General features: G+C 45.2%; 1 protein-coding gene across 2 annotated transcripts in view; it reads right to left on the reverse strand.

The window, feature by feature from the left end:
• Positions 1–21,312, reverse strand: part of LOC124307914 (Kv channel-interacting protein 1-like) — a 103,743-nt gene that overhangs the window by 13,197 nt on the left and 69,234 nt on the right. For both annotated transcript variants that reach the window (XM_046770096.1, XM_046770094.1), the window contains exons 4-5: positions 5,516–5,704; positions 2,384–2,457 (exon numbers count right to left, since the gene is read on the reverse strand). In XM_046770096.1, the coding sequence (XP_046626052.1) occupies positions 2,384–2,457; positions 5,516–5,704 (263 nt within the window). The remainder of the gene's footprint in view (positions 1–2,383; positions 2,458–5,515; positions 5,705–21,312) is intronic.

Raw genomic sequence — 21,312 nt, forward strand, 5'->3', positions numbered from 1 at the left:
ATTGTTCATAAATTTTTAGGCGACACATTGCTCGCAGACTTTCAAATTGTATTTCCAGGAGAGTTCGAACATCCAGGGTGAATGTTTGAGGGGTTAAATTTGGTCCGGTCAGTTTCACCGAGAGGGATAAAATCGGCATTCCTTTATTCGGCTTTCGCGCCCCGTCCGGCGCTGCATCTTTTATTTATTTATTTATTTATTTCTTGGCAGCGCTGGCCCCGCAAGTGCAAATTCCTTCGGCCCTTCGGAGTGGCTTGGACGCGCGAGGGAGAAGGGATGGGACGAAATGAATGGAAATAAAAAACCACCCCTCTACGCGTAACCAAAGTCACGTTCAATCATTTCAAACGAGGTACCGAAGTGCTCGCCCTGCCTCGAAAAGAGCCTAGGCCGCGCTTTTGAAGGGATTTATTAACGTCGGGCTTTGGAACGCAGGCAAGTTTAGAAAAAGTAAGATTACCCGCAGCCATGTTCGTCTGGAACTAACAACCGGGAATTAAATTGAAGCGAGTATTCAAATGCAAGAACGGCAATCCCCATCGCATATATGTAAATACACAAGCACGTATTCGAGCAACGTTATTGCTTCGCACAAAGTCTCGGAGATAAATTGATGCCAGCAGCTGGTCCTTTCGCAAATTTCGCGACACACTTCCTTCCCCACCCTTTTATCTCGGGAGTTCTTTCTTATTTCACGTACTGTCAGAATGCGTTTGACATTCGCCGAGGTAAGATTGCCCGAAATTATTCTCCTCGAATTTTTTTTCTGCTCTCTCACAAAATTGACAATTAAAATCGTGTGTCATACAAGACCGTGATCGATGGCGTAATTGCTATCGTACACCTGAGTAATTTTCTGCTGTGATATTTGGCTGGTGATTTCAACCAAGGCTCCGTTTTATTTCTCATCCAAGAGTTGAGCTAGCTTATGTCCATCGGTTCCAGAAACAAATTTTCGTCCGATTCAATCTTCTTCGGCTGTGGCGTGATTGAAAATAAATCACGAGCACAGCTACGGGATACATAATACACACAAATGCGTATGGAATTAGAGAAGAATCCATTGGAAGCAGGGTACTCGCGTGAAACAATGAATTATAAATAAGACAGATAGATTAGTACCTAATATCGTAAAAGGTAAAGCTGTCACGTGTCGGGCGTCGCAGGCGCGGAACTCCAGTGTTCAAAAGTTAGAAGATAAAGGCAAAAAACACGAGGCGTCGAGTTTTCCCGGATCCGCAGTAATGCAACTAGGAGTCTAGGGTCCATTTTTGGTGTTACGGAAAACCCGCTGCAAGCCGGAGCCCATAAATTGCTACGAAACTGTCAGCCCAATTATCCGCTTGTCCGAAGCCGTTTGTGTTCATGTCCCCGTTTCCAAGATTCTGCAGTAGCAACTAGCCGAAGCACCTCGCCTATTATTATATTCATATCTACTCGGTTGTGCCAGTCGTAACGGAATCCACAAACTTGCGACCACAGTTCGGTAATTCAATGCTGGATTTCTTTCGTGCATCGGTAATTTACTCTGCAATTACCGCGAAGCGAGTGTTCTCGACGAACAAACGTGCGAAAAATTCACCCTCTACCGAGTTTCGCGGCTCGGAGGGGTGGTGGTCAGTTTCACGGTGCACGAAGCTCGGCTGAGGATCAAATCTTCCTCTCCGGAAACTGAAATAGGGAACGTGGCTGAAGTATTGGAACGGTTTTCCATTACCCGGGCTGTCAATACTCCGTTTCAACGTTTCGCTGACGAATTATGTGCGCGGCCAGTCTCTTTGTCGAAGGTTCCGATGAATCGTTCCTCGTTACTGAAACGTCGGTAGTGCCGAGGCGTGAAGAGACCGAGTATAGAATGGGAAATCAAACGCGAGAATCGTGGAGTACTCAGCGTCACGTCACGCGATAAAATAGAGCTTGCGGTTGTTGTTTCGTCGCGATCGCGCTTCTCTGGCTTCTGGCTTTGGCTTTAATCGGGAATCACACCACAAACCGCGTTGCGTACACGTCGCTGTTTTTACCGATCAACAGCAGTCGTATGAGGGCAGCGATTTCTTGTTAGATAAATAAACCCAGAGCGGCTTGAGCGTAAAAGGTATGACATCGAAGGGTGAGCTTCCGATTTTAGGGAAGGAAATTTCGAAGAGCTGGGTTATCCACCCATCCGGAAAGCAGGCGCACTGTTCCTTGGATTTTTCGATTTAGATCACGCGAGATAAGCTTTTAGGGTGCACAGTTTTGTGATCACTTTTCATAAAGTGTAGGAATATTCAAGATACAGGGGAAAAGAAATGCGGCCTGCAGTTTTCGGATACCGTCTACGAGGACTTGTCCGCATTTCTCGCGGTAAAAAGGCATCGTAACGTTGTGTGAAAGTACTCACCTCGAAACTGAGTAGACCGCTGTGATCCTGGTCCAGGGTATTGAATACGTAGTGGGCATATTGGCTCGTGTTGGCTATAAAAAGAAAAGAACAAGAGGAAAATGTTGAGTCAAGATCGTCGTGCAATTGCAGTCTGGAAATTGAGTAATTCAAGCTCACGTGGAGGGTGGAGTTTCTATATTTTCAGAGTCGAAACTTTCCCAGAAATTTCAGCGCTTTTTGTCGGGAAAAACTACTATATTCTACTCGACTCCCACGAGACTGGATTACAGTGCCAGCACTCGTTCCGATAAGACGTACTTTCTAGGTTTTCTTTCAACAAGTTATCGGAGAACGGCAGCGTCTACATAACGTCTCTTTAACTTACCCTTAGCGACGATAGTTTCTTGTTGGCCGAAAATCGAAGCCAGGATAAAAGAAAAACCACAAGGAAACTAAAAATGTAAAACTTCTCGCTAGTTGACAGTTGAGGTTGAACGAGACTTGCAAAAGTACCAAGAACGAAATTTTATCCTTTCATTAATTGGAAGTCAACGATACAAGTAGTGACGTACATCAAAGTGAATCAATAGTCGAACACGTTATTCTAGAGTCTCACAAAAACATGAAAGAGGTTTTAAAATGGGAAAATACGACCTGTTGCAAATATATAGACTTTTGATTTTCCGTCAGTATTGTTACTAACGTTGCGTCGTTCGCCTCGGGCGAATCGGAGATTGACCTCACAGAAACAGAACTAAAGCGCCACGTACGCATGGTTAGAGAAACCTTTGGGCCATGACAGTTTTTACCTGGATCAAAGGAGTTCGGCCTATGCGAGAGAAGTAAATGTATGAATTTTCCTGACGATCCAATACCGCTACTGTGTCTAGGGAGTACCTAATTACGAGAATTCAACACATGGATTGCATCGGCACTTTGACCAGCAGGATATGCGTTTGTTAACGTTGTTTGAATAGCGGCGTTTGTCCGTACGGCGCACCTGGGACAGAGGAATTTAGTCTATTCCGCGTAAAAGTTTTAACTTCGCTTTTATTCTTTCGCCGAGTAGGTATCCGAAGTTCCCCCTTTGATGCCGCGACTAAAAGAGAATCCCGAATGAAAGGGACTCTGTACAGTTACGCCTGCAGGTTGTTAAATGCAATGAATTCCGGCACACCGCACACGCGATTAATTGTTCAGTTGACTCGTTGCGAATACGCGAAACTGGCGCTTCCAGAGCAGGAATTTGGACAGGGGAACCATCCTGAAGTACTTCAATGGTCGGAATGACTGGCTCTTCGGGAAAAGGAGAGTAACTGTGACTTTCTTGCCCGAGGAGATGGGAACCACATTCAATTTTTAACACCGCCTTCAATCTTCGAGCCCCGAATTAAGGGGGATCGCATTTTATCGACCCTGGTGAACGCTTCATTGACTCTTGATGAGAGGCATTCAAACGCACTTGCCGATGCCCGGATTTTGGACGATCGGCTAGACCGACACGTGCGTAAAACGTGGAAAGCTCGTCGCATCTTCGATCGGTGCTTCAGGTTCATTGCTTTTTCCGGGTTCACGAGATACGGCGGCTTGGCAACAGCCGATGACAAACGTGGATGGAGAAAAAGGCGAGGGATAGAACGGGAAGAAAGAACGGAGCGAGCGACCTTCTCAAGAATTAGTCCCTTAATCCTTCGGTTTGTAGGATCAAACGCTTATCCAGCAGCCGTGGACACGGGTCAGTCCCGGAATCAACCTTAATGTGAGGTGGTTTGACCGGACCATCGCAGGGAAGCAATCTAAGATGGGATGTGAAAGTGGCTTGAGAATAAGGTAGCATTAATTTGAGAAAATGAGATACGCGGTAAGCGGCTGTCCTCTTCTTTCCAAATATTGTCAAATTGCAAATTTCGATTCTTAGCTTCGGTGCGTCGATCAACTTATAATGCGTATATAATTTGTAACGCGAATAAAACGATTAACCCGCCTGCGCTGTATCTCTCTGGATTTTTTTCCCACAATATATCCATAATACCTATCGCAAATCCTCATTTATGCCAGATTCGGTATCATCACGTTGAGCAGAGAGGATTTGCTGATGATTCGATTCCCAATGCGCGTGCTAGTGCCATTGCACACGTAAAAACGAACTCACACGCGCACACTCACGTTTCACACTTTGTTTTATTAGACTGTTCGTTAGTTGGTTCGATCAACGGATTTGTGTCTATCGAACTACGCCACCATTACTGGCTCAATTAAAAACATAAAAATTCTCCACTATAACAACGCTGCGTCAAATAAATCCAGCAATTCAATCAAGTGAAACAAGTTGTCCAGAGTGAAAGGGCCCGGTCATAATTCACCTTAATGGTTCGGCAAAAATGTACTCACTTAAAAAATGTTCTACAAAAAACTGCCAAAATCCCGATTTCCACAAGTCACTACGTACGAAATTTTATCTTCGTATTTTCGCTTGCCTGCTGTTGTTGTTTTTTTTTCTTCGCATTTCCCATTTACTGATTTGGAAAACGTGATTGCGCATTTCATGCGAATACTTGGAATAACAGAGCGTTAATGGAATTGAATTCGAATACTCGATGACAGTGTATATTGTCGATTAATAGAGAGATCAATCAAACGGCAGAACCGCTGCCGGAATGATTTGTAAAAATGGATCGACGGTGCCAGCTGCCAGCCGGGAAATAAATCTATACTGTGGTAACATGACGTGACTCGAGTTCCGGTCGAAAGTATCGAAAATCGTCGAACGCAAATGGTTATTCGTATACAAGCCTGCAGCAGCGGACTTCCCTCGACCTTTATTAGTTTCCGAATTGGTCAGTTTGTCGGGGATCCCCCGGCGACGAAACGGTGCCAGAAGCGGACCGTCAGGCCAGCCACGAAACTCGGAGATTCCCGGTCTTCCAGTGCCTGCAGAGTCCTTCGACCCATTGGCAACGATCAATGTCGAAGTGGTCGTTGATCCCGCGACCTTCCATCTCTCAAACTGGGTAAACAATTTTCCCATCCCATCTGGTGATATTTCCCCGTTTCGTTTCGAGAGTGAATAAACATCCCCAAAGTCGACAGCCGGCTCGTCAATGCGTGGCGCATGAATTTTAACGAGATCCAGTATGGTGACCGACTTACCGCCCTGCGGGAAGAACTGGGAGTATATGCACTTGAAGGTCTCCTCCCGGACGACACCCGTGGGACACTCAGCCTTGAAGCCCCGATATATGCGCTTCAGCTCAGCTTCCGTGAACCGTGTCGCCCGACAGAGACTGGCCAAGGAGTCGGGCCGGTACCTGGGAGTCTGTTCCTCCTCGTACTCTGAGTCTGGAAAACCAAATGGAATATTAAAGCGGGTCAATTTGTCGGTATCTCTGTTCGAGAACTAGGTCAAAGGTTCGGAGTTGCCGCAAACCGGAAACCTAGCCGCCACGACGCACTTTTCGCCTTGGGCAATTAGGGGTGGCTGACCCGTTGCGATAAAACAAGAATCGAAAGGTGACCTCGGTCCAAGACGGGGTTGTACTTTAAACCGGATCAATCAATGCCGAGTCAGGTTTTCATGGAGCTTTATTCAGGTTATCCGGGATTTTAATACGCCCCTGTCTGTCAACGAGGTTTCAGACCCTGATCCCGATCAATCATGTTCAGTCCTAGGAGCGCAGTTCGTAAGTCTTACGTTCGATAGATGAAGAAGCTCGATCTCTTTTCGAGTTTGATCCGCAGGGGTTGGAATGCTGAATGCCGAATGCTGAATTGCGGATGCGGTAACTAAGAACACGCAAGAGAGGGAGGGGGGATAAAGTTAACAGGTGAAACATCGAAGGGGTGAAAGCCTTCGATTCATGATATATGTCTACATCTTTGATTTGGAAGCGCGGGCTGCACCCGAGGAGTCTTTCACGTTGCTAGGGGAGCCTCGAGTGGACTTCTACATCAAAGTGACTCTTGTGTGTATAAGGACATCTGGGCGCATTGCACAGACTCTCGTCGAAGTTGCGAGCCCTCGGGGCTGCTTTTCATATATCCTTCGCTTCCCCTGGAGGAAAATATTCTTCCGTCATATATTCACCGAAGGTCAACCTCCTACCCGCCTCAGTACTCGACTCCTCGAGAGACAACCGTGGGCAAAACGTCCTAGGAATAATTTAGGTACAAGAGTTTAACATTCTCCGATATTTGGGCCACGGCTAAATACGAGTCGAGTCCTCGTTTCGTGAATAGGAAAGCGTTTCCACATCGTATTTGAGATTGGGCCGTCTTGAGGGATCAGCAGAGTGAACCGGAGGAAGCCTTTGAACTCTTTGGTCGTGTCCGTGGAATAAAGAGTGTCCAAATTGCGGATTTTACTGAAAGGGTCGTGTACCATTCTTTTCCTCTTGACTTTCTCGTTTACGTTTAGCCTTGTTTTTCACCGACCTTGTCGTCACAGCAATTAGCGATATTACCGAGAGGATCACGGGCGAGAGCTGCTTCAATGGATACCATGGACCGGAGGAACTTTTCCGAAGCATATAATGATGCCTTGAGGTGAGTCTAGACCGAGATGAACGACGACCAATGGACCGAGAGGTGGGAATATTTACTCTTGAGATTGAACCCAGTACAGAGATGTCAAGTTTTGCGCACGGCGAGAGCCGAGGGGTATTTTCATCCTGTGAAAGTGAGGATTAAGTAATTGCCACCGTTGTTGAATGGCTCCGTGATTACTGATTTCATTTATCGAGAATCCTTCGTTATATACGCGAGTTCTAATTTGCAAATTGATCTACCAGTTGCAGCCCCTCCTACCGTGTCCCGCGGTCTGTTGCTTGTTTTCAGTTTGTAATTTGTGTTCCATTGTTCTGCCCCGCGGGGAAAACTGAGAGACCGAATCACGGCTGCACTTTAAAAGTTGCATGGAACCGTGTAACGAGATAATTAAAGGGTCAAGCAGTCTAGCTATTTCCACGAATTACGTAAAGATGTTACTCTGATACACTGCGTGTCTTTGTTCCCTTATAGATGACTCAGGGTACAGATGGAGCCTCGTTTGCACAGCGATGTCATTTCTGTAACGGATCAAGTGGGACTTGACGAGCTCACGTTACTTTGACGCACATTTTGAACAGTGGTAAATCAAACGGTGTTAAAGTAGGATGAGCTTTTAAAAAGTTCAAAATACCTTATACATTCGATGTTTCCAATATGCTTCATCGCGTGACGATGATCGGTGAAAAATCAGGGTTGAGTTTATGGTGTTTACGAGTTTAGTTCGTTAGCAGATATTGTCCGTGGTGGAAATATAGTGTGTGTAAATCGGTGGAGTTAAAAACTAATTCGAACAGTAAGCGTGCAAAAGAAAACGGCTCATTAGAAAGGAATTGGTAGCAATAGGTAGTCGTGACAGTATTTATCGGCGAACAGTCATCCCCTTTTGTCTCTCTCCTTGAGGGGTTTATTTACCGCTTCAGCAGAACAACTCCCGTCCCTTGTCAACTTTTTAGCGGGTTTTCACAAGGCGGCGGGTCCAACGCGTTCGAAACAATGCACTGCACCCTTTTTGTCCCGGGTCTGACGCTAGCCACTGCAGAAGTAAGTGTAGGTAGACGACATGGGGTGCAATTAGGTAAGGGTAGGTACCGCCTGCTTTAACAATGAGTGGATACAGCCACCCAGCGCGATACGACGGACGTGTCACGACCCGGGGATGAATCGGGCTCCTTTACAAACAGTCCCAGTGCTCCATACACATCGGGCACTTAACGTGAGACGTATTCCACCGGAGCGACGCAATCTCGGCAAATATGCCTTGAATGTGTACGTGTATAGCTAACCTGCTGCTGTGGAGGTAGACGTACAGTAAATAACTTGGCTCGAATAAACATGCGCGAATCTTCCTGCACCTAAGCACCATATATTATTTCGCAGAGTTGTAGCATTGCTCTACTAACGGATAACTACAAGTTTGCTGAGTGGACGCATTAATCAGGAAATAAGGCAGCTAGCCACGCTGAACTTGAGGATGTTAGTAGTAATCGGCGTGTGAACGTGAGGGGATGATTTACATATAGAAATAACTTGTCAGTTTTACCAAATATGGCGATAATATATGGAGGAACGAATGGCTTTTTTTTTGTAATCAAAGAAACGTCATTTTATTCAAGAAAAATAAGGCCGATCAATGTCATACGTATTCAATTCATGCAGTCGAATCGACAATACGTTGCTTTTGCCATATTTGATAAATTCAACAAGTTTTCTTCATTGCTTTTACCTCGTATTGTTTACTGACGTATTGAACGAATACCAGTTAAGGATGAATCGGTCGGACCACCTGAATCAGAAGTTAGGAAAAGACAAAAAAACAGTTTGATAAATCTTTATCCATATTATTCTTGCCAATTATGGTGAATACGAATGAACCAACGTAACTGCTGTGAATAAGACAGAAATCTGTGCAAATTCGAACAACTCAAGCCAATATATCAGCAATTTAGGAGAAGGTTTTACAGTTAGAATTTTCAAAATGGTTAAGCTCTGGTATTTTTGATCCGATTCTAGTGTTTGTGGGCTCATTTCACATGTTGACTAAAGTCCCACATATTGTCCGAAAAACCTTCAAGAAATCTCATGTTATAATACATTTAACTTTGCCATTGTTGGCCCCAAGCCTGGGTATGAAAGGAGGAGGGTTGGGTATGGAACCAACGATCCTACCTCATAAAAACTTCACTATTAGGATACTTTACGAAAAAGTCTCGGAACGCAGCTGAAATTGTTGATATCTTAGCCAGTGTTATTCGAATTTGCCCGGAATAATGTCTATCAGTTGGAAGGAACGTTGTTTTACTCGCGCTTCCCTATGATTGGTGCCAAATAACGTTGTTGGGCAATTTCTTCATCTCTTTCATCAACTTTTGATTCAAATGTCCTACCGACGATTGTCCCTCATAATCGGAAGGTCGAATTAGATACCTAGAGCAAACTTGACTCCCGTCCAGGCTTGCCGAACATAGTTGAAGAGCCTCCTGTAGAGCGGTCTCGGTGGTCTCTTGGGCGAGGTTCCCTCTTCCTCGTCGTCGATGTCCTCAGGGTCCGAGGAGCCCGGTACCGGGCCAACGCCGGTCAAAGTACCGGCCTGATTTCTCTCCCCGAGAATGTTCACGACCTCGCGGAGGCCAGGACCGACGCCCTGAAGTCCCGGGGGGTAAGAACCGGGGGCGGCGTTGGGCCCGAGGATGATTCCACCCCCTGCGCCACCTCCCAGGCCCCCCCGTCCGCGCCCCCGGCCCCGACCCCCGCGGCCCCAGGCGGTCGCATTTCCCTGCCGCTTTTTGTAGGAGGGGAGACCCACCACCGGGCCGCAACCCCCCGCACTTCCGGCGACAGAGGAGCTGATGGTGGCGAGGCAGGTGGAGCCCCTGCCGCCCCCACCGCGCTCCAAGTCACGCCGTCGGCACACACCCTCACCTCCGTCAACGGCTCCGCCGCTGCAACCCCCGGTGGACAACACCACGGCAGGCCCGAAGATACGCCCTTCACCGGGACGAGAGGCGGCCGCCTTTCACTCGACGTTGGAGAAGGATCGCTTTCCGTCGATGCGGAGTCTCGTTTCGGGGCTGATCGCCAAACTGGAAGACGGGGGTAGAGAACGGGTTGAGCGGAGATCGGGATTTGGAAGAATGTACACTGAGTCCCGAAGGACAGCGGGAGAAAGGCGGACTGAAAGACGGGGCCCGGGCAGTTAGTGCCTCAAGCATTGGCCGCCATCTCGAGACGAGGAACTCGTTGCAGGGACTGCACGTTGAGACGCGCGTTAGTTGGATCCGATCTCGAGGACCCAATGTTCATCCCCGGTTTTCCCGGACTCGAATTTGTCTCTTCACTTAACGGATTACGGAACTTCCAAATCCGAAAGCGTGCGTCGAACGCCGGGCTCAGGCTCAATCGACGATGACGAGGACGACGACTGAGCGAAGACGGGGATTTTAGGGCTTGAGGCGGTGCGGCTTCCGTGGCAATGACATAGTGTGACACGGCCCTCCGCCCCACTCCCCGGTCTGGTTAGTCTGTTAGTATCTGAAACAGGCAAAGAGGAAAGCTTGCGTTAGAAGGAGTTACCAAAGGCGGGATGTGGTAATGATCGTCGGCTGGCGTCCCTTCGACTGTCGCTTACGAGGAATGTACTCCGGGTGTATCTCACCGATTTTCTTCATTTTGTAATATGTTGTAGTATATGCAAAACTATCAGTTACCGATCTTTTTCTATCAGCCAATTTAGTCGTTCAAGGGTAAAAAATACCTCTGAAGTTCACTTTAAGTCTTAATGATGGTTTTTACCCGTTAAGCAGCTACATTGGCACTTGAGAAAAGGACGTGTTGAATAATTTTTGATTTACTACAACATATCGCAGAATGAAAAAAGTCGGTAGGATACACCTTGGACACTTTCCTAGTCAGGAAGGCTATTTTAGTGGTTAGAAATTAATTTTAACCTTGCAAGAACTTCCAAGTTCAGTATCACTAACTGAAAGTACAGTCATAACGGGTCGATACAGCGACAATTTAGGTAAACTGAGGTGCAGTCGCACCGATGAATCAGTAGGTAGAGTGAGTAGTGTCTCTGCAATGACGAAGAAGTTCAGCTAGGGCTTCTGACAATAAAATGATGGGAATTTCGGAGAGTTTTCGGAGGTTGTCCAGCTGCGAGAAACGTGACCGATTAATCACGAAGCGAAGCTGAATGCTTGCAGGGAATGGGGTGAATATATTCGCACGTCCGTAGGTGTTACATATTTCCACGATTGAGTGACGAGTAGCTTGAAATTTATTTAAGGCAAGGGTGCGATTTTTCATCCTCAAAATAGCTTGCAGTTAGGGTTTCAAGTAGATTGCCGTCTCGGGGGTGGGAAGAATAATAGGAGGCGAGGAGGATTTATTGGCTAGGTGGCGTCGTGGTGGAGGCTTGAACCTGCGTTGTCGCTTATCGAACTCGGTCATAACCAGTCTCAAGACTCTTCCCAGACCTCCTCGAGTTCGTCTCGGTGGCATAAAACAAACGCGTCTCTACCGTTCGTCGAAAGTTCCTTTTTCCTCCCTTCCTCTGTTACTTCTCCCTCTTCACCGTCCTTCGTCGCTGACGGAACAATGCTGACCTGATCCAACCTCCGCGATGTTGCTCCTGGTCCTTCGACCGTGCTCGTCGCTGCAAGATCCCGGTATTATAGGAGATGCGTGGCGGTAAAATGGGCTTCGGGATTTTCGTTTCCTGGGTCATTTTTATCGGCAAGAAAGAAGCACCCGCCTCCGATGCCGCCCCTTTTTATCACCGCTCTTCTCCCTCCCGTTCAACCTCCTCAGCAATTTCAACACTCCCTTATGGAATGGCCGGTTATTTTCCTGCACTCGAACATCACGGAGGATATAATTACACGTCACGACGTCTGCAGGTCGCGTTTGTGATTGACGATATTGGTGTGTAATCGACACGGCGTTGCAGTTTCATCGGAAAAGTGCGCCACGCTGTTCGTGACTGATTGAAGTGACAGGTTTCTCTCTGTTTGTGGAGAGGCAGAAGCGAGCCTGTGTTTGTCCATATGATCGACCGAATGTTTGGCAATTAGTCAAGCTTTCAATATTGGTACAAGTCCGGCACCAAGCAGTTGGAATCGGTAAATCGAGGGCAGTCATGATGTTAACTCGTTACCAACTCCACCGCGTTGCCCAGACAACGAGTCTCGCGAGGGAGGGAATTATCACTGGCTAAGCGTCGGGTGATTCTCACGTTGAATTGTTGGCACGTTGCCGAAAACGATACAACCCTCTAATTTCTTTCTCCTCGTTTCTCGGGGTTCTTTTTTTCTCCTTATTCTTTTTTCGGAGAAGGTGAGGGGCTAAAAGGAAAGCCTACCCCGCAGAGTTCGGGGCGCAAGAAAGAATCGCGAATAGCTTTCTCTCACCCCCGCGTCGCGCAGATGCGAACTATAGCGGGAAACGTAAGCTGACGGAATATTCTTTCTGATCTGGAAACAAGGATTTTCCACCTTGTATATATATATACATATATAATACAAAAGGATAAAGTCAACCGTGGAAAGAGCGGGGAACATCGAAATCGGAAAAGTTTGTAGAAAAACAAGTTTCAGCTTGTAGTTTATAAGTCTTATTTATTTTCATGTATCGCTTTTTTCACTCTCGAGATCAAGTCGCGGAGCTGGACGGAAACTCTATCTGCCACTGAGCCGGAAGCAGAAACGGACCCGGATGGATTACTGCCAGGAGGCCGGGAAAAAGACGGGTTCCAGACCAAGTGGCTAACGATAAGAGATCCCTCGGGCCAAAGTAACCGTTACTCATCGTCAGATCAGGGGGAATGGGATCCTTACCTGTAGGAAAGTAGGAAAACGTGTGCGAGACGCGGAAGAAAATTTCTCAGTGATTTTTCCCGGTACATAAATTGTACGTAAATGACCGCGTCGAAGTTGCTTGACTGTCAACAATTTTCCGTTGATTTATATTCGGCGATAGATTTTATCCCCCGCTTTTTTTTTAATTATGGACGGATACACAACACGTTTCCAGTTTCCCCCGCAGCTTCAGATCGTGAAACAGTCACCTGCTACCCTGGGAAAATACAAGTATTTTACACAACAACTTCTGCCGCATCTCGTCTCCGTGTTTACTATTTTTTGAGGATAGAGTTGAATATATTATATACGCTTCGAAACTTTGTTTACTTATCACGCGTATTGTTTTCTTCAAAAGTTACTATTGAAAATACGACTCGACCGAGTGTATACGTATTCTTTGTGAGAAAATTCATATTTCTTTTTCAAATTTTTGCATTTTTATCTCAAAAGTTTATACTTGTATCGATGATTCAATCGGATAGAGGTTTCTATTCGAACCAGTGAATAGTTTCAACTTTTTTGAAAACCGATTCATACTGCTCAAATCACGCGCATTATGCGCTGATTAAAATAATTTGTTTAAAAAATCAACTTTGACGAACTAGAAATTTGTGTTTCTTTTCCGTTTTTCGAAGCTGACAACATAAACACGAAATAAAAAAACATAAAATTGTGCTGAAACTAATTATCGTCACTGCAATCTGCGTTCATTTTGTCCGTGTTATTCTATCGCACGTGTAGATTGATGAGCGTTTTTCATCAGTGCATGGGAGCGAAAAAAAAAAGAAAAAAGAAAAAAGAAACATACATTACCTTTGCACAAGAAACGAAGGGCGAACAGCATATTGGACCGGAGGATTTGACGTTGACGTTATTATCCCGGAGTTAACGCGTAACTATCGAGGTGTTAAAACGACACGTCAAGCTCGGCAGCCGTACAGCGGCACAAATTTTCATCACCTGAATGCAGCCGCGAAGCGACGCAGCGGGGGTGTTAAATTCGGGCTGCTGCCATACTCGTCGAAAATTGACGAAAACTGTTCGCGGTTGGAAATTTTCCGGCAACACAGCTATCGGCCTGCGGGGTTTGAAATTTCGAATATTTTCACGCTGCAATAACAAAACGACCAGTTTCACGCAGCACCCGCCTGTCCTGCTTATTTAAACAAATGGGTCGCTGGTAACGCCCTGCTGAGCCCGCTATTTTGTTCCTACTAACCAATGGCCCATCCATATTTTCCCCAATTCTCTCCTCCACCCTTCGAGTCTGTATTTCTATATCCTTCGTCGGGCCAATTTATGTGGACAATTCGAAAGGTCGAATTTTTGTCAAAGGTTTTTCACGTGTGACATTTGATCTGGAAATTTCACCCCCGTTACGAAACTTCGTTTACGCACAAGGCGAAACGTTGCTGCAGCGTTGATTTGCAGTATAAACTGGTATTTTTATCGATATTTCGATCTTTTATTTGCCTACGGAAAATGTATTTGCATTTATTTCATCCTTTGTTCTTCAGCATATTTTTTAACCTGCAGCTTACAATAAAAAATTTGATGCGTATGTCTAACTTCTTTCAGACACTTTGATCTGTCCAAAAAAAAGGCACTCTGTTCTTCGGAGATGGAGGCAAAAAAAAAAAAAAAAATAAGCAGACAAGAAAAATTACAGTCTTGGAGAATCGGTAAAAATATTAACAAGATTTTCTTGTCTCGGGAGAATGTAATTCGTTTTTCGTAATATCACGAAGGGGACTTTGTATCGACAATACAATTTATATCGAAGTAATGATCCTTGGAGGAATAAACTCCCCGGCGCTTAAATAAAAAAAATGGGGCCGGTGCTACTCAACCGAGGCGAAATAAGGGCTTGATCACGATGTCGAACGTCGCGTCGAGGGCTGGTCCTGTATCGAGGGTGGAACGGAGTTATTAAATTAGATGCACCCGTTCGTGACCCGCTGGATCGATCCGAGAATCCGATTCCATGTTCATACGCATTTACGCGAGGGCGTGACGTGCAGCTGGTGTAAATATGCGTGCGCGGTTTTTGTCCGCTCATTCTGAGCCGGGCGACTTGAAATGGCAAAAGAAAAGCCCCCGGTTCAACTTTGACACGCATCGATTTCACCCGGAATCCGAAAAAAGATCAGCTCGCGGTTTCTCCTCCGCGATAAAGCTCATCTATGTGAAATTGTTGTTCGGAATTGGATTGATCATGGAAGATGCGAAACTACCTTCTTACACTATAAAAAGTGTCGCATAGATTTGTAAAGTTGTACGTTAAGAGATCACATGGGCGGGTGAAAATTTTACCCAAACTTGTGCAAGTTGTAATCAGTTCGTAAAAAATCATACGAATTTCATTCTGAACAGGAATATTTCCGCCAACTTTACATAGCTTGGTGAAAATTTTGAACGAATTTGTACGGAATGTAAATTGAATCGGAGAAGTTGCCAGTCTTACGCTAAAACGTGTGAAATTTTACACCAGTAATTGATTCACGTTTTTGACAGTTTGAATCTTGATCATCGATCTAGAGCGATGATCGGTACTGTTGGAGATGAGATTAAATTGAGATTTTGAAATGGAATGAAAAAAGAGGGTCAAGTAGCTGACTGCACCCATCGAATTACTTCAGACGCAAAAAACCGTGGTATTAAATTTTCCATATAACCTGTACAGCTGAAAAATCATCCTTCGGGGAGAAAGTTAATCCGATTTTCGTACAAATAGTGTGCATCTATAGGTTCGCGGCTTATTTCTGAAAACTGCAGAATGTGGCCTTCGAGTTGAAGACGAATTTCGAATCCTTTTCCCGGGGAATGTTGATTAAACTTTGATTAGAGTGCGGGAATATAATTGAAGCGAAAGGGAGACGCGTGAAAGCACCGAAGTTGAAATTCTCTCGCAGATCGCAGAGCTTCCAATTAATTAATTTCCCGTTTCATTCGCAGCCTAGCTGCCTGCAGAGATATCTCGAGAGGTTTTTCCCCCCTCTTAAACCATCGCTCGTGAAACCTTGTCGTGAAAATCAAATTTTTTCCCTTCCTCTTTTCCGTTCACCCGTCGATCGATCGCAAGCTGCAACTTCGCGGTTGTCTTTGTACGTACTTGCCCTCATTTCTTCCGCGATATCTGAGCACCAGCTTTGCACGTTTTACCGCTGCAGGCTGTTATTACGGAAAAGATGAACTTCGTCGAAAGTTCAAGCTGCTTAAACGATTCTGCAACCAACGCGGAGCTTTTTCGAGCCAAGACACGCGGCTCGCTCGGGGAAAGCGACAGGTGTAAATAATGATCGATTCGCAATTTCCTCGCAGAAGTTCTCTGGCGTTCAATTCAAGTTCGCCAAGTTCGCGCGGCCGTCTGACTGCAGAGCCGATCAGGCTGGATTTTAAAGTCGGCAAATTGAGGGGCTTTTTCGGTGGGCCGGATCTGAGCGAGCTCCGAGAGTACTTTCCAGATTGCGGAAAGGATACGCCGCGGCCTCTCGGCGTGATTAATGAAAAGGGGGAAAAGCCCGAGGCTTGCTCACCGTTACGGCAGGTTAATTTTATGATCTTAGCCTCGGCGGCAAATCCACCCGAAATCGGCGTAACTTCGTTCCGTTTAATATCACTCTTTATAAAAGAATAAAGGAAGAGAGAAAAAAAAAAAAAAAACAAATGTTAAAAATTAAAAAACGGAAGGGAAGAGAAAAAAAGAATCGCATGAATTAATTAAACGTTTTTCAACGCGTCAAAGAAAAATTCTCATTCTCTTCCTCTCTTGCCGCTGTATTCAAAGAAACGACCGCATTATGCTTTCCTCGGCTCTGTATACTCGCGGTGGTAAAAAGTCGCGATCGTTACCTCGTATCTTCATTTGTACCACGCTTCGAATTCGAGGTTTTGATGCCCGTTGGATCGAGTTCGGCATACAACGCTTCGCCGGGTGTGCAACCCTCATAAATATCCGAGAAACAGCCCTGGTCGCGTCCGCGTAGGTATTTATCAGGCTCCGAACGAATTTCTTTTCCTCGTATCGCGCTCCCTACGACATACATTTGCTCTCACGGCTCGCTTCGGCTCTGTATTCCATTTGAAACGGAGGGAGAACGAAGATAAAAGAAGAAGAATAAGACTATCAAGGCCAGCGTCGGTTTGCCATTTGCAGAATACCGACGTGATTTCGTTTGTATCGCGAAGAAAGGTGTATAATAAATATTGGTGTGATAAATATGGCAAATGGCGTAAATTACACGGGCCAAGAAAAAATATATCTATTTTTTTTTCGAGTTTATATTTAAACAGATGAATTGTGATTCTATACATCGAATAATAACCAAAATCATCATTTATTAGTTATAAAGTTTGATTTTGTCTTTTTAACGTTGACAAATACCACCGGTCACTCGGTTTTCGAGTCTGAATTCTAGATGTCAAACTTTGATCACTTGTATTGAAAAATTTAATTGCGAAACTGAATTTTGTTTAATTCTTATTTACAATACATGTTCGAAAAAATGGACAATTTTTTTTTTAAATCCTAAAGATTGTTCTGGTTACTTACAAAAGCAAACTTTATCTCCTAAAACTATTATATTTCTTATTACTTATGTGAAAGAAATCAAAATTTGATATTTAGAACCCATACTCAAAATTCGTTTTTCTCGGTGTTACAGATAGAAGTGCAATCTAGAAAGTCACGTCGGTGTTATTTTATCAGAAATTCAAGAACTAAACGAGGTGCTTAGACTCGTCTTTTCGACGGAAGCACTCGCTGCTCGCGTGTCTATAACACGGGAGACAGGAATGAATAATTTATCGAAGTGAGGAAATAACGCCCCACAACACGACACGGACATTCTTTCACGAGAGAAGATATATTCGAATAAATGAGATAATGGAACACACAAACACACACACACACACACATACACACACGCTCTCTCTCTTTCTCTGAGAGTCGAGGATCTAGAAACGGCGATGAGTTAAACGGTACTCCGGGTTGATAAACGCACCGAGTTACACAATTCGGGTAGCTAATTTACCAGGCATGAGGGGAGAGTTTTAAAAGGGGTCCTTTACCCGACGGCCTTGGCTTCCTTGTAATCCTTCCTTCCTCGAGGGTCAATGAGGTCTGTGAGGCGCAGGGTCCTTCTTTAAGGAATTTGGGCATGGCTCTTATCTTTTTATAGAATAAAGAAGAAGTTAATGAAACCGAGTTCAGAAATATAATGTAAGTGAATTCAGGCAGAAAAACAGAGCATATGCTCATCGGATAAATGAATCGCACAGTTGCGATTCTGGAGAAGAAGTGCCGGGGATTCGTCTCGATAAAAATATATGAAACGGTAAATTTTATACTTGAAAATATCCGGTTGATTGAGATATTCTGAAACGGAAATGCAACTCGGTTTTCATTGCAAAAACTGGTGAAACATATTTAATTATTTCTCTTACGATTTCTTGAAATTCTTATTTTTCTACCGATCTAAACAAAGTTTTATGATACGTGACCAGAAAAGTATTTTGTTTCGAATTAAATAACCGAGCCAGGAGCTTTTTATACGATTTCCGGTCGAATCGTCTTAACCGAAAGCTCGAAAAAGGGACAAAAATAGTAGGAACGTTGTTTCATTATTGGAGATTTTCTAAACGTTATCTTCTATTTCCTCGATTCTTGATTTGGACGGTTCTGCCAATACATCCTTAACAATGATCCCAGCCATTAACTAAGTTTCCAAAGTTTTATGAATGCGTTTAGCGCGAGACAAAAGGGATCTGATGTGAGGAAGGCGATCGATGCAGCCTCCCGGGGCTGCTGATTACGTTAATATAGATCTGCGAAGAAAGGGAGAGAGAGACGCGAGCTGGAGCCAATTACGAAACAACCTGGTTAAATCTTCGCCGGTTTATCGTCCAATTATCGCGTACACGCGCCGCCACGCACATCAACCGCGTATCTGACACGCGTTCGGCTAACCGCTGGGGCATGTGTCGATTAAAAGCAACACAAGCCGCCAGAAACAATACGCATGACGGTGGCTTTCGGTGCCCACGAGTGGTTAACTCCCCAATCAATTAGCCCGCTGCAAGCTCCGGATCTTCCTTCAATTTATACCGGAAGCACTTAACAGTTACAGGAAATTTCGCCCAGATCCTCGATCTGCGAGATATTGATCCAAGAACGAGATGCGGTGCTTCATTATTATTATCGGATGGCATTGATTTTTAATCGCATCGTTATTGCGCGTTGGTTGCAGCTGTTTGTGAAAAAAGTCTCCGGAAATCGATCGCGGAGTAATTACGTGTACGCTTGGAAAATTGAAAGACCCAATTATAATATTTATATCTATACATTGATCGGGAATATTTTTTTTTAAAACGACTCGCCATTCTCCGGCTGCGAATTTCTTAATAACGCAGTTTCATTACACCGGCTTTATATCTGTGCAGGTCTTTCGATGTCTTATAATCGGTTGACGAGGAGGATTAAACTCGTCGGGAGAAAAGTTTTTCAATTTAAACGACCAAGTTGTACCTCACTCATTGATTTACCTCTCGTTGCTCTTTTACTTTCCTTTTTCATTCCGTGCATTTATTCCTGGCAGCGCGTAAAAAAAAAAAAATAATTTCCCGTGCGTATATCACCTGTCGGGATGAAAGGGGTGAATTTTCATCCTCGAAAATTGGATTCACTTTCATTTGTCTCTCGTTCGTGTGAGTGGGAAATAAGAAAGAGCAGAATTAGAGGAAAAAACGAGACGGCAAGATAAGGAGACTTGGAAACATTGAGTTCGGTTGTTTTCCGACACGGATAGGTGGTTCCTTATTTTCAATCCAATTTTCCCCGGTGAAGTTTGTACCAGATGCTGCAAAACAGCAACGAATTTCAGAATAATCCTCGGCATGACAGAGAGAGAGTCGAAACTTCGACGTTCTGATCTATTGTACGAAATATTCGCCAACCTTATTCAGTCGTCATCCGTCTCCGGGTTTTCCGATTTCTGTTTTCCAGCCCGCGACGCCGCGAAAGGTTGTGAAAGGATTCGGTCGATTAACACGAAGCGATGCCGAGCTCCATGCAGCGGTCCCTGCTCTTCGATCTGCTGCACGTATTGTCCGACATTCAGATTTCAAAATATCTCGCTTGAGAGCGTCAGCGTTCAGCGGAATTACTCACCAGTCTGTGTACAGATTTGCTTCAGCAGCTTGATAAATGCACGCTCGCTTAGATTCCATCCACATGTATACAAACGATGCAATTCAATCCCGCGTAGGATGAATCGTCAAGTCTGGCATGCACGGAAAGCGGGATTGAATATAACACACAGTCATACTCAGATACCGTATCTTTGATCGGGGAAAACGACTCGACTGTAAAATCGAATCTCATCTCAACCGAACGTCAGTTTCAGCATCATGTGCACGACGCCTCAGTTCTAAAATCAGTCCCATACTGATTCAACTCCTAGTGATTGGACTCGAGCTGTAATGCCTGCTCGTGACATTTTACGACCTAATTTTCCGAGATGGGATCATCCGGGCTCCAGAAATACAAGGTGCACTTTCACCTGATCCTCATCGTTACGAAACCTTCTCCTCCATTTCCTTCATAAAACCCCAGGAACTTTGCTTCTCTCTGGAATCTCGCTAGTGGAACCTCCGAAGGTTGTCAAATTGCAGGTGTCACACATACTCACACATTTGCCGAGGCGTTAGTGCGGGCCTTGAGCACCCTTTGACGAAGGACCGTGAAAAACTCGAGTCGTAGAGGAAGAGGAAGCGGGCTCGTTCACCGGGTGAACCTGGGGGGTGTCCCTGTAGTGCGAGTGTTAATTTTGCTCGGAGGTGCGAGGAGCAGAGCTTGAAGCCGAGCGGCCGGGTGGCGCAAAACGCGAAATTAATAGGCCGGCTTCCGCAGGTAAACGTTCATGACGCCGGTGGCAACAGGTAGGGGATGCATTACTTATGTAACCCCGTCTGCGGCTCAGGCCGCCCCTTTCAGCCTACCGGTGGACTTTCGAGGTGTAACCAAGCCCTCGAAACGGTCCTCGAGAGTTTTCGCTGTCGCGATTCCTCGAATATCGCGATAATTAATAGCGCGGGATAATTCTTGCAGGCCCCCGAGTTATTCCCTCGGGTATTTTTAATCGTCGTCCGAAAGCTCGGCCGCCCCTCCAACTTCGTTTCATCGTCATCTTCCTCGCCACGTGATCTACGGCTACGGTTCACTTACATTAAAATAATTGCTCGCCAGGTTGTATAGTGAAGCTTATGAAGGAAAGTGGAGCTTGTAAAGCACGGTAATTAGAGCTGCTATTATTATCGAGAACAGGGCAAGGTTGTCTTTCGGGATAATTACTCATCGGATCACACGCCGTTCCTGCATCGACGTCACGCTGCTTCGTGTAAACAGCAATTTACCTTTTCTATCAACCGTATGTTGACAGTGTGAAATTACTGTTACTCAAGTGTCCAGGATGGAGAAACTGCTTGGCTTTCGAGTCTCTGTCAGCTGTAGAGCAGCTCGACTATCGCAGCTATTACGATAACCCC

Source organism: Neodiprion virginianus, chromosome 6, assembly GCF_021901495.1.
Source record: "Neodiprion virginianus isolate iyNeoVirg1 chromosome 6, iyNeoVirg1.1, whole genome shotgun sequence".
Classification (NCBI taxonomy): domain Eukaryota; kingdom Metazoa; phylum Arthropoda; class Insecta; order Hymenoptera; family Diprionidae; genus Neodiprion; species Neodiprion virginianus.